The 19,694-nt window shown below is 34.5% G+C and overlaps 1 protein-coding gene across 1 annotated transcript in view; it reads right to left on the bottom strand.

Annotated features, from left to right (window-relative positions):
• Positions 1-19,694, bottom strand: part of LOC149776218 (prostatic acid phosphatase-like) — a 50,167-nt gene that overhangs the window by 13,584 nt on the left and 16,889 nt on the right. The window contains exons 3-9 of the mRNA XM_089942607.1: positions 18,867-18,953; positions 17,996-18,151; positions 13,907-14,002; positions 9,171-9,260; positions 7,027-7,165; positions 5,509-5,591; positions 1,620-1,791 (exon numbers count right to left, since the gene is read on the bottom strand). Coding sequence (XP_089798733.1) covers positions 1,620-1,791; positions 5,509-5,591; positions 7,027-7,165; positions 9,171-9,260; positions 13,907-14,002; positions 17,996-18,151; positions 18,867-18,953 — 823 coding nt within the window. The remainder of the gene's footprint in view (positions 1-1,619; positions 1,792-5,508; positions 5,592-7,026; positions 7,166-9,170; positions 9,261-13,906; positions 14,003-17,995; positions 18,152-18,866; positions 18,954-19,694) is intronic.

The raw sequence follows: 19,694 nt of genomic DNA, 5'->3' as shown, positions 1-19,694 counted from the left end.
CTGCTTTCAGCTATCTTACACATCATTCCAGTCTTCAGGTCACTGGAATGCTTACACTTGAACAACATCCCAATCACTCAAACAGATAATCAAAATATACTTCAACTGGCTCACACAAATGAAATATACATGTATTGTCAAAACAATATATACCATAAAAAAAAGAGTAACACAAAGAAATTGATGCTCGACTGGCAGGAAAGAATTGACAGGAATTCACTGATATTCTTGAGAAACTTTAAATCAGGTAATCAAAATTAACATGACATTCACAAGATGCCAGTAAGTGTAGTACAAACACCTTTATCATTGACTTTTACGTTGAACCTAATATCACGTATAGAAATCACTGAACTTGTCTCTGGTAATGTCATGCGGTGTCAAAATAATAGCAATAAATTATGGATCTTTTGGTGTAGGAATTTTAGTCAGGGCAAGTGATTTTTCCTTTTCAGAGTCACTTGAACTGGGTCTGAGTCTGACAACATTTTCTTTGAGCACCTGGCGACAAGATTTTCAAGAAGGTAACTATGGTACCATGCTGGAAATCAGATGAATACAATATTCATTTAGAAGCAGCTAAATATTGCTTTAATTTTTTAAGTGAAAAACCCATGCTGACAGCCCATACCAATGCTGACAACTACACAGCCAAGATTTTATCAATATCTAGTAGCATAAAATATATCACTGAAATACAATATTAACTGTGTAGAAGTGAAAGTAGGATCTATGAATAGATGGATGAAAGGAAAGAAGGATAGAAATACAGACCCCAATTTATATCCCCCTTATCTGTGAAAAGTGGGAGGCACGTATGAGTGGAAAATTCAGATTTCTGATTTCATTGTAATTTCATGAAAAACATCATTCAAAATAAGCAAACATTTCTGGAATTCTACTACCCTGGACAAAGGGCACAATGGTGTACAGAAATGTAGCAAAAAAAACTTCTGAACTTTAAACCCTAAATAACACATTTAACCTATTCTACATCTCAAATGGGAAAGTTTATGTGACACAGAATTGCAGAACAACATCTTAACCAGACCAGTGCAATAAAATAACATGAAGTGAATTACTAGTACTGAATACAAGCAAATTAAAGATATATTGTGATGGTACATGGGACACCACTTAACAACATTATGTTGCTTCTTAAAAAGATAATAGTACAGACACCATGCCAAACTGTAAACTGCAGAGACCCAGATCTGCAATCAGTTAATGCACCAGCATCTCTGGGTTTCTGCACTTTGTTATAATTAATTAGTAAAACAAATGATACAGACCCTGATCTACCAGTGCATTATGCAATGGTAGATAAGGGTCTATGCTGTTTGGAGGTGGCCTCAACATGTACACAAGTATATACAATTGTCTACATTTAACAAGACTGAAGCTTTAACATAAAATAAGCTGGATAAGTTGGCAAGTTAACATGTCAAACAGGTAAGTCTGGGATCTTATCTTCATTCAGAAAAGAATAGTTGACTTGTGATCCAGGCCCTTTTATTTTTTATTTTAAAAATATATATTTTGCACTGAACTTGTTAATTAAAAACAAAATTCTTAAAAAAAATAAAAGACACACAGGTATAGAAGCAAAAGAAACTCACTTGGCAGAACCATGTTGGTATAATTGTCTGTTGTGTTCTTGTAAAGAATGTTCACATAATAGTTCTTAAGTGGGTCTTCATGGAGTTCAAGTATAACTGTTGAAGCATATGCTGGACTTTTCTTGTTGAAGAGATTCAAGGCACTAAGAAGGGCTGAAACTGTTGTGTCATGCTAAATGAAGAAAATGATAAAATGAAACTAATTGTCACTGGCAGATTATTCATTTATCTTGAACTTCTGCACAAATAAAAGTCATCTTTCTTGGTACTAAAACATTTGGATATGAGCAGAGGTCCTCATGTTTCTCAAAACAATCACTGTTCATTTGGTATATAAATGTATTCTTTGCAGCAACCATTATGGAGTAAAACTGATAGTGGATACAAATTACATGATATAGATCTTTCTAATCATATAACAAACTCTCCTTTCAACTCCAAGAATTTATATTTTAATAAGATTTGGAGCATTTCTTTTAAAACATTAACCCCTGGAGGTGTTTGTCGTTTTCGTCTGAAATTCGAGTAGAAAACACATTTTGAAAGGTATTTCTGAATACATCCTAAAACACCAACTTCCAGGTGATCTTCCAATAACATACTGCCTAGTTGTGTTAGAAACATTGTTTTTCACTGGCTATTTGGCTCGTGCGTGAGCAGAAGGGTAAAAGTTGGCTTTTTTTGTGCTTAATGGACCCATTATTTTCATATCGAGACTACTCTTTATTACAAATGCCCATCTTTATCATACTTTTTGTAAAGGTTTATCTGTCTGTTTGCAGTTCATACTGGTCTGCCTGAGATCTGAGACCTAAAAGTCTAAACTCCAGACACAATATCGGATTCCAACCACAGGCGAAGTTTGGGTAGAAAAAAATTGGGTCCAAAAATTGAGATTTTTCCCTCTGTATTTTGTAGTGGAACTAGGAATTCCAGATTTTTTTGTATCATTGTAGAGCTACATCTGTCTACCTTTCTATAATACAACCCATTTTAGTGTATCACACATGACCAAGATGCTACAGAGCTCAGCAGTAGGCTACTACCTCCTGCCACTTAAACTCGTCACCAGGGGTTAATGTGTTAAAGAAACTTCAATTTCACTGGCAGTATGAATATTCAACTTGCTGAGCCTCTCTTTGTTTGACATATTTACATGAATATTAGCTGTCAGAAAGTACACCCTTTAATCAAACACACAACAGCAATTACACCCTTCAATCAAATACACACAAAAGCAAGTACACCCTTTAATCAAAGAAACACACAACAGCAAGTACACCCTTCAATCAAACACATACTACAGCAAGTACACCATTCAATCAATCAAACACACAACAGCAAGTAAACCTTTCAATCAAACACATACTACAGCAAGTACACCCTTCAAACACACACACACTACAGCAAGTACACCCTTCAATCAAACACACACTACAGCAAGTAAACCCTTCAATCAAACACACTACGGCAAGTACACCCTTCAATTAAACAAACACACAACAGCAAGTAAACCCTTAATCAAACACACACTACAGCAAGTAAACCCTTCAATCAAACACACACTACAGCAAGTACACCCTTCAAACACACACTACAGCAAGTACACCCTAACAAACACACACTACAGCAAGTACACCCTTCAATCAAACACACACACAACAGCATGTACACCCTTCAATCAACACACTACAACAAGTACACCCTGAATCAAACACACAACAGCATGAATACCCTTCAATCAAACACTACAGCAAGTAAGTACACCCTTCAATCACACACTACCGTAAATACGCCCTTCAATTAAACACACACTACAGCAAGTACACCCTTCAAACACACATACACACACACACTACAGCAAGTACACCCTTGAATTAAACACACACTACTCCAAGTACAACCTTCAATCAAATACACTACAGCAAATACACCTTCAATCAAACACCCAATACTACAGCAAGTACACCCTTCAAACAAACACTCTAAATCTAATACACCCTTCAATCAAACAAACACTACAGTACAACAAGTATACCCTTCAATCAAACAGTCACATACAAAACAGCAAATATACCCTTCAATCAAACACACATACACATACAACAGCAAAAAGAAACTTCAATAAAAAACAAACACACACAGAACAGCAAATACACCCTTCACACACACACCAGCAAATAAACCCTTCAACACATACATACACCAGCAAATACACCCTTCAACACACACATCAACAGCAGAAATCCATGCCTGTAGATCATAAAAATCTGAGCTGGAGTGTAAGATTGAGTTTTTACTCTCAACCAATAAAAAGTGGAATTACAAAAGTAAAGTTCATTATGGATGGCTGACAAAAGAATGTGAAGCTCCAATTACAAAAGTAAAGTTCATTATGGTTGGCTGACAAAAGAATGTGAAGCTCCAATTAAAAAAATGTTGCAACTTCCAGATCAAAGATGCCATCACATTATACACCAGCAGATTATGGTCATTACTGTTAAATGAAATCATTGAAGTTACATATGCCATGGTTTTCATTAATTTATAGAATAATATTAAAAGCATTAATATATGCATATTTTTGTCCAATAACAAAAGTTATAAACTTCTATCTTTTTCACATTTCTTATTTTGATGAGCCCTCAACTAAATCCCACCAGTAATTGCTCACACTTTCTCAAAGTTAAATCAACATTATCACAGGAGCAAATCAAACATTCTGCTCACACCTTCTCAAAGTTAAATCAAAATTATCACAGGAGCAAATCAAACATTCTGCTCACACCTTCTCAAAGTTCAATCAACATTATCACAGGAGCAAATCAAACATTCTGCTCACACCTTCTCAAAGTTCAATCAACATTATCACATATGCAAGACAAACATTCTGTAGCACCTTTCCAAAACTGAAATGACATAATAGCATGAGGAAAAGAAACATTCTGCTCATAAACAAAAGCCACACACTGCAGGATGAATGGATGATACAAATGGGACAGTGTTTACTTACTGGGAAGACACAATCTAACAGAAGTTGGGCTGCTGATTAATTTGACACCAAATTTTGCTCTCATATGAAAAGAACACATTGATATTTCCAGTCTTAGGGCTATAAGCTACAAGATCAAGCTTGGTTAGTTGGATGATCATGGGCTTTATGGCACTGTAGGGCTATATAGCCATAAATAAGACTATATTATGTACGTATCAAAAATGTTCCAACAAGTGATTCAAGTACAAAAACAATGACGTGGTGAAAATATATGACGGTTCCCAATCGACATGGAATGTAAATGTTGTGTATAAAGGGTAATATAGGTAAAAGATAAATTTGGGTGATTAACAGTACAAAAATAATCAAAGAAAATATGGTTGCATACAGGATACATTTCAGAATAACTACTTTTCTACTCCAGGACCTATGAACAACATTATAGCTTATGCTTTCTAGATTACCTTCAACATTAACTGTTGGAAAAATATGTAAGTGATTATCTTAACACTTCTTATAACTTTGAATCTTCATCAGCAAACAGCAAAGAAGAACTGAAAATTGATAATCTTTTTAGGAGACACACACCCCAATTGTGCATTAAGATTAAGTTTTGTCTAGTAAAGTTTCATAACTAGGGTCAAGGTTATATTTTATCCATCAATAATGGCCCGACAAAATTACCACCAGTTATGACTTTAATAGAAGATCCTTTGTAGACCCTGGTTAGCAGACACATTATGCCTCAGAAAACAGATCTACGCATTCACAGATGGCCATGTGCTATTTAAAAGCAAATATAGTATGTGTACAGGAACAATTTCATTCATGTTAATAAAAAAATGATTGCAAAACAAAAAGACCATAAAACAGGCAGAAGACATTTGTACACACCCCAGAATACATGAAAAATTTTGTCTCTATTGTATTGTTCTGCATTTTCCTCATGTTGTCCAACATCAAACCTAGGAGTGGACCTAAAAGAAAATATATCTCCAAATAATTTTTGTATACAATTTTGAAATAAAAATTTCAAACTTCAGTAGGATGAAACAGGTTTCATTGATTTTTCTAAAACTATTAATTTTAAAATAACATATTCTTGCTAATGATATGTCAATACTACAAAAATACTTAAATGTACACAAGATTTCAAATGACTGTCAAAACTAACTTTAAAAAATTCCATTATTAACCATATTGGTCTTCATTCCAGCATGCCTATTGCGACAGAAGGCAGCTGCTACAATTTATCTAAATCATGTACATACACATAATTGAGACACTGATATCACTGTGTGTGTGTGTGTGTGTTTATGATGAGCTTTCACCAAATAAAATTCACCCAATTAAGATATTTTAAGCACACTGTGGATGATAACTAATGAAATCTGGGGTCCTCGGTGGCATAGTGGTATTAGGCGCTTGCACAAATCTGGGGTCCTCAGTAGCATAGTGGTATTAGGCGCTTGCATAAATCTGGGGTCCTCGGTGGCATAGTGGTATTAGGCACTTACATAAATCTGGGGTCCTCGGTAGCATAGTGGTATTAGGCGCTTGCATAAATCTGGGGTCCTCGGTAGCATAGTGGTATTAGGCACTTGCATAAATCTGGGGTCCTCGGTGGCATAGTGGTATTAGGCGCTTGCATAAATCTGGGGTCCTCGGTGGCATAGTGGTATTAGGCACTTGCATAAATCTGGGGTCCTCGGTGGCATAGTGGTATTAGGCGCTTGCATTTACAGATTCCTCACTTCTCACCCCTGTCCATGGGAGTTTAAGTCTCAGCTTGACCAACCCCACGTTGACAGAAAGCTTGCGAATAGCTTATTGTGGGTCGGTAGTTATTTCTTCCACCTAATATACTGGCCTTCCATGTATAGCCTGTCACGTGCTGAAAAATTGTGTCAAATCCCACAAAACCAAACCAAAAATCTAATGAAATGTATGCAAATAAGATGTTTTTAAGCACACCATGTGGATATCAAACAAAATTCACACAAATCCTCAGTGTGGTTGTCTGCAAAACTTTGAAACCTGACAATAACCACCAACAAAAGAGAAGCTACTGGCAAGCTTTCTTTCATACCCATGTTAGTCGAGCCCAATACTCAAACCCACACTGACAGAGGTGAGATGTCATTCATCTGCAAAGGTGAGAGCCTTAGATCACTCGGCCACCCAACATCCCCTGTAAGTCTGAACTGAGCTGAAGCAATCACAATTTCTTTTTCACCTTAAGTATTATTTGTGTTGTCTCTTATAACCAAAGGTAAAGGCCGAGTAACTGCTCTTGAGTTTGCTCAAAGTAGACCCCTAATGGCATCTGCAATATAATCAAGCTGCATTTGCAATATAATAAATGTTATTCATTTGCACAAATATTTGTAAGATTTAAAATCTGTAACTTACCTCCCTTGTACAGGCTCCTATTTTCTCCAAACAACAGAGTAAACTGATAAGATTCTAGCAATCTTAGTTTTTCATACACAGTTATATTCTCCACCGTCCTATTAGATGTCCAGTCTGGTAACGTCAAGTTATGGGTTTTCTAAAACAAAAGAAATATAAAACATGTTTCATGAGGAAGTCTTCAAGTCAAAATATTTATAAGACGTACAACTAATTGTACAAAAATTATTTTTCACATCAGCATCATCCAAATCAACATGATTCAGACTTGTTCACTCTTAATGTTTTACATTCGCATCATTTTTAGAAACCAAAATGTTTATTTACCAGACATTGATACAAGCAACTAATTTCTTCTTGACTGCCTCATAAAGTACTGGGTCCTGACAAATGCTCAACACAATAAACAGATCTAATCAAGTGCTTAAAATATTATTTGTACCATCCAAAACTGTTATAGTATCCCATGGCTTTTGCTTTAAAACAAATTTATAGAAATTATCAGTTTAAATATTTACTAAATTATCAGTTTAAATTTTTAAATGACTTATGTCATGGATTTATGGATATTCTTTTCTCCATAACCCCTGCAGATGTTAAATGCTGGAAACCGAACTCACTTAAAATCTTATGAACATGGAGCTGCTTGCCAAATTTGATTCAAGTCCAACATTCCCTGTGAAAATTACACTGTAGAATTATAAAGCTGTTGGTGTGATTTGAGTGTGGGAGAGGGCAATCAGGGTCCACAACTCCTAGATACAATGACACAGAAGGCCAGACACTGAATTATTCTGAGGTGTCATTCGAGTAAAGTCGTGTACCAAAGTTACTTTGTGGAGAACAAATTGTTGGTGGGCAGACTGACAATAAATAGACAGGCTTCACTAAGCTGGACCAAGATAGTGTGTGTGTCTCTTCTCTCTCTCTTGCCAATGCTCCATGCTTAGGGGAAGTAGTGATAACATTTATGTTAATGGACCGATCATGGCCAGACAAGAGACTGATGATTCACAAACAGACAACAGGTCATCAAGTTAGGTCTTCTGGTCTATGACTAGAAGATAAAAACAAATTTTTGTTTTTCTTAGGAACATAAAATCTGAATAAAAAAGAAGTCCTTTGTACTGAATACATATATAAATAGATGCGGAAGTGCAGGTCAACTGAAAGTACAAGAAAAATCTTGATTCAAATTACAGGAAATATAGTACATTTTAGAACAGCAAATATGTTTTATGCTTCCCATGTCTAAGATCTATGATCTAAATAATGTGTTCCATCCACCTGATGTAGGCAAGACAGGAACTCCTAGCATATAATATTTAGGTCTACTGTAATATCATACCAAAGTTTCAGCTGAAGATGTGATAAATGTAAGAAGATATGTGTCTTTTCAAAAACAAATACAAAACTTTAAAACTGCTTTCTAATATGCCTAAGAAGGTGACAAGTCTGTATGCATTAGGATTTAACAGCACTTCAGCATAATACTGGAAATATGGTGCCAATTCAAGTAAAGTTCTAAAAATATATATAACTGAAACCACAAAAAACTCGGGGAAGATAAACCCTTCCAAATAAACAAAGTACAATGATGATAAAAGCAAAAGATGTTAAAATTCTGTAAAAATACAAAACCTATAAAGATAAGAGAAAAAAAATAAGGGCAAAAGATGTACAGGATAGGAACTCCTAGCATATCACATCATAAACCATAAACCCTATGTAATATCAAATAGTTTCATCTGATAAATTATGTCAAAGTTATGTGATATTTAAAATCTGCAACACATATCTTGCATTGTTGATGCTGTTGACAAAGTGAATAATACATCTCACCATATCTTTGCAGGTGAGAAAAACAGTTTCAAAATTGAAATAAGATTCAAATCACCCCAGGTAAACAATGCTGTACAAGGAAGAGAATGGTGCTGTTATTATATTAATAACAAAATATCCCACATTTATATATTTTCATGCTAAATTTGTCTTATTGTCTACCAAACTAAAAGTTTTCACCAAACAATGTTTGACAAATGCATACATTCTCACCAGATTAATATTTCTTTTGCAAGATACAGAAATGACAACAAATATTTGAGATACTACCATGTAACTTAACAAGCTACTCAAAAGCGTACCTCACAAAAAAGACCATCTGCTATACGCCATATGTTGGTAATGTTGTTGTGATCCCAGCCTGTCTTGTTTCCAATATAGGTATAGAAGTCCTGCAAAAGAAAATAAATGATGCAACATGCTTTACCTGGCCAGAACACATTAGTCTTCCTGAGTTCCATAATGCAACATGCTTTACCTAGCCAGAACACATTAGTTTTCCTGAGTTCCATAATGCAACATGCTTTACCTAGCCAGAACACATTAGTTTTCCTGAGTTCCATAATGCAACATGCTTTACCTAGCCAGAACACATTAGTTTTCCTGAGTTCCATAATGCAACATGCTTTACCTGGCCAGAACACATTAGTTTTCCTGAGTTCCATAATGCAACATGCTTTACCTGGCCAGAACACATTAGTTTTCCTGAGTTCCATAATGCAACATGCTTTACCTGGCCAGAACACATTAGTTTTCCTGAGTTCCATAATAAGAATAAGACAAACTGGTAATGGCAAAATGGTCCGATTGCAAGCTAAAGTCACCATAAATGGTGTCAGTACTTATTATGATGCATCTTCTCATCAGCATCAACACACTGCATGTCTAAGTAACTGAAATAAAATAGGTCAACCTTGATGAATGAAGTATGAAATATAGACTGCATTGCCTTATTTTTTATTGACAAGTGCAGTACTTTGAGAACCATCTACATATCAAGCTTCAATAATACTGGAAACAGTATCTGAGAAAATAAGCTTAGCACAAAGGTTAAGGCATTCTATTAAGTGTGAAATATAGATCACAGTCATCTAGTTGTGTCTTATGGGTGTAGTACTCTTCCTGATCCATATACATACCAAGTTACATGACAACAGTGTCTAAGAAACTAAGCTAAATATAAAGGTTAAAACAATTGACTTGGGTTGAAAATATTGGTCACAGTGACCTTGTTTGAGTGACATCCCTAAGTTATCAAAACATCATGAAAAAGGAAACCTTCCTTTTCTATGTCAAATGTTCAAGTCATAGATTGCTTCTAAGAGGTTTCAGTTTCTATTTTCTGAACATATCATTCTGTTTATGTTAAATTACTCTGTGTCTCTATAATTTATGCAGATACATGTACTAACAAATAGGTAAACATGACCCTCCAGCTTAGAATTTCTATTTTACCCTGAAAACAGTGAATTATATTTAAGATCTTCACTTAATTAGAAAAAGACTACATACACAACTGAAACACATGGTCTTCATGTTACATACAAAGACCATGCATAATCTTCATATTACATACAAAGGCCATGCATGGTCTTCATATTACATACAAAGGCCATGCATGGTCTTCATATTATATACAAAAGATATGCATGGTCTTCATATTACACACAAAGGCCATGCATCGTCTTCATATTACATACAAAGAACATGCATGGTCTTCATACTACACAAAAAGGCCATGCAAGGTCTTCATACTACATACAAAACACATGCATGGTCTTCATATTAGATAAAAAGGCCATGCATGGTCTTCATACTATGTACAAATGACATGCATGGTCCTCATACTACACAAAAAGGCCATGCATGGTCTTCATACTACATACAAAGAACATGCATGGTCTTCATACAACACAAAAAGGCCATGCATGGTCTTCATACTACACAAAAAGGCCATGCATGGTCTTCATACTACAAAGGACATGCATGGTCTTCATAGTACATATAAAGGACATGAATGGTTTTCATATTACATACTGTGGGCATGTATGGTTTTCATTTATTATATACAAGTTCTTTAGTATCTAATACAAGTGTTAAAGCCGTACATAGACCCACATTGCACCAACACATAAAAATAAAATATCTGAATTAGCAATAAATCTGATGTAATACTGTAGTAAAAGTTATGTATAGCAACCATCTAGGGGTGGGACCACTTAAAGTCTATTGTTATGACTACATTTAAACCTGTACACAGCAACCACCCAGGGATCTGACCACTTAAAGTTATTCTCTATGACTATAGTCAAACCTGTACACAGCAACCACCCCAGGGATCCGACCACTTCAAGTCAATTTTTATGACTACATTTAAACATGCAAACAGCAACTACTCTGGGATCTGACCAGTTGAAGTCAATCATTATGACTAAATTTAAACTGTTCAAAGCAACCAACCACGTGTCCAATTACTTTATGGTTAACCTATTTACAGAAACTACTCAGGGGTCGGACCAGTTTAAGTCAATTATCATGGCTATCTTCAAACAGCACCAGACAACCTAAAGGACAGCTTTATTGATTACATGGTGTTTTGCATAATTTGGTTTGGTGGAAGTGGAAGGACTGATAGGGGTTAACAGCACATTTAACACAGAATTGGCTATAACACAGAAGAGATTGGAGCCAAGTGCACTGAATCCTCTGACCACTGAATTACAAGCATGCTGTTAAATATGAATTAATAAATGTATAAATCTGTGCATGCCAAAAAAAATATGAAAGTATTGAGAATTCAGATGGGTACGAGTGTTCAAATAATACTGCATAAAACCAGATGAAAAGGATGAACATAACTTGCAAACTTTTTAATGATCATAGGCAGAGAGATACCTTATTGTCCTAAATACATGTTCTGTCTAAATACACAGTCTTAATTGCAAATCTGTTTAACCACACAGTCTTAATTGCAAATCTGTCTAAATACCTGTAGTCTTAACTGCAAATCTGTCAAAATACATGTAGTCTTAATTGCAAATCTGTCCAAATAGACAGTCTTAATTGCAAATCTGTCTAAATAGACAGTCTTAATTGCAAATCTGTTAAGTCATTTCTTATCTCTTAACAAATAAATGTTTAAAAAAATCCACAAAATATTTCAGAAAATATTTAATGAATTATCATTGATAAACATCTTCTACTGATATAATCCTGCATTGTTTTAAGTGCTACACAAAAACTGTCAAGCTATCTCTAGGGAGAAAATTCCTTCCTCTAAGGATTAAAATTTTAGTTATGTCCATTTAATTATCGAAGCTGACCTTTCAAGTTCAAATTGTCAGAAAAACTACATATAAAATTTGAAACAAAGTATCTTTATTAAACATGAGCAAATGGTATGCAAAAGCCTATGAAGAATTAAATTTTTCCAAGCCAAAAATCTGAACGATCTACAGTCGAATTTTCTGATGCAAAGAAAATGCATGATACCACTCAGGAGACCATTAAGAGTTAGTCTTTATGAGCACATGGTCTTTGTACCCTGTTAAATGTGTACAAGGTATAAATCAATGCATGCAAAACAAACTTGAATGATTCATGATCAAATTGCAGTCCAATCTGTATAAAGCAACCATTCAGAGTACAAGTAGTGTTTACTCCAAGCTGTGACCTTGTAGCTTTATACAGTCCAGTTGATCAAGCATATAGAATGAACACAAAATGAAATAATCATACAATGATGACGAATTTAATGAAGAATATACTTGTCCCTTTTGTCCTGACAAAGCTTTTCTGGTCCAGATTCACCTTGAATAATTTTATTTTTTGAGAAGTATGGAGAATGTTTTCTCTCTATCAGCACTGGAATGTGGCAACCACAAAACAACCAGTATGGAGAGTACAGAAAGACATTGACTTAGCATGCAATAAAGATTAAAATTTAGTTTATCTGTGACTGGGTTTTTAAAGTTGCAGACTGTTATCCGATACTCCTCCAAGCCAACATGATAATGAGGAGAAGGTATCAGAGTTAGATACGATCTAGTCCCAAGTTTCATATTCCTATGTATGTTTTTTCTATTAATGTGAGAAATCTTATGTTTTGGCATTCTGACATGAACTAAAACATATCTCAACTTCCTTAAATATTCTATATAAACAAAAGCACAATTCAACAACACGAAAAAAAATCAAAGGTCAGCTGATTTTTTTTTAAAGACTTGAAAGCCATTATGAATGACCTCTATTACTTTAAAACCTCATAAAACATACTTCATTTGACCATAAACTCTCCAGATTACAACAATAAGGTAAGCAATTAACAGCTTGTTACATACACAGGTCAGCTTCTGTAACCTGACTGCACTGGTATTACATTTCCAGTTTCTAACAGACTGGTTATGTCTGGTTACTGTAATATGGGGAGAATATATGCACAAATATCCGATACTTTTTGTTATAAAATTTAATTATATATTGTTTTAAAGCAATATAGATGCTAGACCATTTTTAAAATGGTACTTTTGTCCTACTGCAGGTAAAATCACATGTATGTTGAAGGGCAATCAAACCAATGCCAATATTTGATTCAAAAGTTAATTTAATCAGGCAAAACCATTGGTTACCTAAAATCATGAAAATTTCATTTGAGATCACACAATATCTTTTTGATTGCATCAGTTTTCATTTTTCAATGTTTTCCTGACAGAATTGACAGGATTGTATTAAAATTTAAGCCTTTTTCAAGGTGTTCCAGAATGCCAATGGAATTCAGGGCTTTTTAAGGACAGCTATGGACCCTGAGGCAATCAGAACAGCTAATTCTACTAAGGAGGTGGGTGGAGGGCCTATAAAAAAACTTAATGAAATGAGAGGCTTGAAATGGAAATTAGGCATCTAATATTCATCTTTTCTTCCTCAATTTTATGCTTAAATAGCTGTAGATGCTTGGTCAATTGTTCAGAATACACAGTACCATCACAATTCTCCAGCATACTGAAACAGTTGGTCAATGAAATGGGGGTGGGGAACTTACTTTATTTCTTTTCTCTTCCTCTGAGATCTGGTGAGATTTCAAGGCCTCATCCAGCAACTGGTCATACTTAGGACAGGGCTTGCCCATAACCAAGATCTACAATGGACAATTCAATTCAACATTAGCAACAGCAGATTTTGTCTTGACAACATTTAAGGATTGATTATTTATTTGTTAAATTCAACGACGTATGAACAAAATGCCATGAAAACTACGATCGATGAAGCGGATCACAGAGAGGTTTGCACACCAGTTTTCTTTTCATCCTTCATTCAATTAAAAAAATAGATGACCAATCCTTATAATTAAATTCAACTGCATACACAGTTAATGAAACTCATAGTTTAATAATATTCTTTTATTTAATCAGATTTTGAATTTCATTTGGTATGGTACAATAATACAATACAGTCTGAGAAAAGATCGCCAACTGACATCAATTCACAGCTCTGATCAGCTGGAAGATATTAGATGCTAACACGTGCTTCATGTGAGTTTTATTTGTTTCATAATAAACAGTCAATCCTCAAATGAAAGTGTATATCTGAGCACTTTGTAATTCCAATGAACTGAAATAAATGAATAAATCCACACAAATGATCACAGCTATTTGTCTCCTCAAAGACTGATGTTTATGCTTGGGATAAATAATTTTCAGTCAATTATCCCTTATTTGAAAAACTAAGATAGTTTCAAAACATCATTTTGAAATAACCCCATCAAATCTGTCATCATAAACTCTTCAACAGCTTCCAAGGTCAAAAAGTCCACAATAACATGTTTACTCATATCCTGAAACTATAACATAACACACATTTCAAACAAAGTTTTGGTGAACATGTGCTGATATCTAACTCAATTTCCTTCTTAAGAGATTTACAGTGAATTTTTCTGAATATGTATTTTATAATTGGTAAATTTCATCAAGAATTGTCCACTGAATTTTTCATGTATGTACATGCTTTGATATGCATGATAAAGCTGGCTAGCTCTAATACTGTTTGTATGCTGCAATGTACATACTTTGATATGCATGATAAAGGTGGCTAGCTCTAATACTGTTTGTATGCTGCAATGTACATGCTTTGATATGCATGATAAAGCTGGCTAGCTCGAATACTGTGTGTATACTGCAATGTACATGCTTTGATATGCATGATAAAGCTGGCTAGCTCTAATACTGTTTGTATACTGCAATGTACATGATTTGATATTCATGATAAAGCTGGCTAGCTCTAATACTGTTTGTATACTGCAATGTACATGCTTTGATATGCACGATAAAGCTGGCTAGCTCTAATACTGTTTGTATACTGCAATGTACATGCTTTGATATGCATGATAAAGCTGGCTACCTCTAGTACTTGTATACTGTAATGATCCTAAATAAATGCATTGTTTCATTTTTCACAGTGGCTGGAACATATTTATTGGACTGTGATAGTTACCTGTTTGCAACAAAAATGTTCATGCTTAAGATCACTACCAATGGCAGTTTAAAATCCCAATTAAAGTTCCAATATTTTGAAACAATAGATATCTGGTTGTCAAGTTAAATGAAGGTGGGACATCTCGCAAGAATGTTCAACTTTTTAATTTGTTCTCATGTTTTCATTTCCCTAAGAAGAGCTGCATCCCCTCTGCAGCCTCAACATCATGGTAGTTGTCTCTGGCTGACCAAAGTCTAGCCCAATTTAAGTACAGGTACATGTAACATAAACAACTATACAGCCACATTCTACTAGGATAATAAATATCAGAGTATATTGTTTTGAGAAATGTGTTTGTGGACAATGAGAGATAGTTCAAAATGAGGAATACCATTTTAGATGCATTTTCAAATGGGATTTGACTGGTATGTGAATTTTCTCACATATGATCAAATACATGAATTCATGGATTTTTCATATGCATGTATATTATTTAACACATTGTGGAGTGTACTACACAAATGTAAGTTGTCAATATACAAGTGTATTTCAGACTAGTTGTCTTCATTTAATCAAAATTTCCAAACAAAATTCTCTGTGTAAATCCTAGTCACTGACGACAGGTCATCTCTTACAAATTCCACTTGTATGCAAAATTTCAATTTAATTTTCAGCCCCCCCAATATTACCTTGGTCATGAGGATGCTGATATTAACAGAAATTAATGTAATATCAAAATGGCAACATTTTTTGAAAATTGGTGAAAAAATATTGAATTTGGCAATTTTTTGGGCGACAACATTTTTAAAGCCAGCACCATCCCTGCATGACCGCAGTAAAGTTGACAATGGGTCAAAAACATTAAGCATCCATATCAGAAATATGCATTATTATAATCATAATAGCATCAGAAGAAAGGTGAAATTCAAAGATGAATTTTAAGTACTATAGACCATCTGCATGCAATTAACATGATGCTGATTTGCCATAATATTATAAGGATGAAATGCTGTGCAAAATATTTATGTATGGAGGATCTCAAGTGGGTAATGATCAAATACTGAATGCATAAAATGAGTTTATTAGTGTCCATACTGAATGTATGAAATGGGTTAATTAGTGTCCATACTGAATGTATGAAATGGGTTTATTAGTGTCCATAATGAATGTATGAAATAGGTCAATTAGTGTCCATAATGAATGTATGAAATGGGTCAAATAGTGTCCATACTGAATGTATGAAATGGGTCAATTAGTGTCCATACTGAATGTATGAAATAGGTCAATTAGTGTTCATACTGAATGTATGAAATGGGTTTATTGGTGTCCATAGTGAATGTATGAAATGGGTTTATTAGTGTCCATACTGAATGTATGAAATGGGTTTATTAGTGTCCATACTGAATGTATGAAATAGGTCAATTAGTGTTCATACTGAATGTATGAAATGGGTTTATTGGTGTCCATACTGAATTTATGAAATGGGTTTATTAGTGTCCATACTGAATGTATGAAATGGGTTTATTAGTGTCCATACTGAATGTATGAAATGGGTCTATTAGTGTCCATACTGAATGTATGAAATGGGTCAATTAGTGTCCATACTGAATGTATGAAATGGGTTTATTAGTGTCCATACTGAATGTACGAAATGGGTTTATTAGTGTCCATACTGAATGTACGAAATGGGTTTATTAGTGTCCATACTGAATGTATGAAATGGGTTTATTAGTGTCCATACTGAATGTATGAAATGGGTCAAATAGTATCCATACTGAATGTATGAAATGGATTTATTAGTGTCCATACTGAATGTATGAAATAGGTCAATTAGTGTCCATACTGAATGCATGAAATGGGTCAATTAGTGTCCATACTGAATGTATGAAATGGGTTTATTAGTGTCCATACTGAATGTATGAAATGGGTTTATTAGTGTCCATACTGAATGTATGAAATGGGTCAATTAGTGTCCATACTGAATGTATGAAATGGGTTTATTAGTGTCCATACTGAATGTATGAAATGGGTTTATTAGTGTCCATACTGAATGTATGAAATGGGTTTATTAGTGTCCATACTGAATGTATGAAATGGGTTTATTAGTGTCCATACTGAATGTATGAAATGGGTTTATTAGTGTCCATACTGAATGTATGAAATGGGTTAATTAGTGTCCATACTGAATGTATGAAATGGGTTTATTAGTGTCCATACTGAATGTATGAAATGGGTTTATTAGTGTCCATACTGAATGTATGAAATGGGTTTATTAGTGTCCATACATAATGTATGAAATGGGTCTATTAGTGTCAAGCCTTGTACCAACGATGTGATAAATAACACAATAAAAAATATCAGTAGGAAAATTCAAGAATTATACTTCCTGTGGTGAGAAATATCTGAATAATTACTCCTACACGTGAAAAAGATCAAACTGGAAGATAATTGTAAGGGCTCTTGACACCTGCCTGACCATGTTTGAGGACATAGCAGATGACTTTTCAGCACTATTGCTGCTCCAACAGCCAAAAGATGAGGTCAACATCATTTTCTTGCTTGGTTCCTGGAGTAATGATGTAATGGATGTTCTCCATATATATTATGACCAGGTACAGTATTAAAGAATTAAATAATGATGATTAAATGTGGATCTTACATTGTCTTCCTCCTGTGGCTGAGTGTGTACTGGGATGGGCTGCCATGTGATGTTTGGATTCCAGATTTGCCCTTCAGTCTTTGGGGGGTACATTCCTGCTAGGTTGGAGTATGCACTCATTAAACACCTGCTCTCATCTGAGCTTAGGATCTGAATCTGAAAAGATATAAATACAAGTTGACCTAAATTTAAATTATTTTCATCTGAGCTTAGGAACTGAATTCTGAAAAGAAAAATATGAATGGACTACATATGTTCATCTGAGCTTATGACCTGAATCTGGACAGAGATAAATATAAGCTGACTTAAATTTCAACCTAACAGTGAAAAATCATTTGATATCATCAGACTTTGCATATTACGACTTTAATTTCAACCTAACAGTGAAAAATGGTGTAAAAGTGTTTGGTATCATAGGACTTTGCATATTATGATTGTATATTTCTGACATAAATGTTCTAATTTAATAAAATCGACGAACTGTTTCTCAACCAACATCATAGGATTGTATCAAAGCCTATGGTCATTTTGAAAATTAGAGTTTGCTTAGTTTTGTTTTGGTGTTTTATGGCATGGGACACTTGTGTGTGAACGGTTTATATATAGCCTTGGAGAAACATACACGTGATGTATCCCTTGTCTACTGTGATTATTCTCAACAACTTTTCATGGCAAATATAACAAGCAATCTGACTCGGTCAGTTTCTTTTAGCTGCATCCAATCAATGGAATGAAGCTGTTTTGGTTACTTGAATATTTCAGAGGTCAAACTGTATCAACGACACCTGGACAGCAAATATGAATACAAGGAACAAACTCCCCATTTTTTCTTTCAAAAAGGTGGGACAAAAAAACACAATACAACACTCACCTCTGATGCCTTGTAATCTGAGCTGATGAAGCCACCGTATCTCTTCTGTAGCCATTGTCCCAGCTCATATTGCTGATTCATACCGATCTGAAAAAGAGATTTGGACAGATGCCAACACAAATTCAAACACCTGAGTCTTCAGCAAAGTACCAGAATCCCCCTACTTTTTTCAATTTTTTCTACTTTTTTTCCATCATGCTGTTACACACAAGCAAGAGAGCATTCAAATCCCTCTGCCCTCAGAGAATCAAAAAAAAAATTTAAATCACATCTACATTCCACCTGTAATCATATCCCAACATTTATATTTTGTATTTAAAAATATGAACCTGTAATATGAGACTGATTTTTGAAAGAAAGACTTAAAATTCATCTGCTCTCATCTAAGCTTATGACCTGAGTGGAATTTAAGGCCCAGGACCATGACTTCTTGTGGCAAGTGCATAAACTCTGATAGCAACTGGTCTTATTACTGTATTTATCTATTTTCTATTATCTCCTTTCATACACATGTATAAAATGTAGTGCATCTATATATCATGCATTGTGATGTGTTCAAATAATGCTGATTGTAATATATCAATAAATAAATATCCCTAAAAGGGACTGACACTCAACTGGGCTAATTTAGAGTCCAAGAATTTAAGACCGTATCTTCCTTTTAACAGCCAAGTGTTCAAACCATTTCAGATTTCTTCAGTAATTAAAAAAGGAACTTTCAAATTAGTTGCTGTGGTAGATAGACTGGACTTCAGATTGACACTATTTTTTCATCTATTTCTCTCACTAAAATTTGGCAGTCTACAAGAGCTAAAGACTGTCAAAGCT

This window comes from Sinohyriopsis cumingii, chromosome 18 (assembly GCF_028554795.1).
Source record: "Sinohyriopsis cumingii isolate HCF-2022 chromosome 18, ASM2855479v2, whole genome shotgun sequence".
NCBI classification, from domain to species: Eukaryota; Metazoa; Mollusca; class Bivalvia; order Unionida; family Unionidae; genus Sinohyriopsis; species Sinohyriopsis cumingii.
The sequence above is the reverse complement of the archived record's forward strand: the minus strand, read 5'-3'. Positions and strand labels throughout refer to the sequence as shown.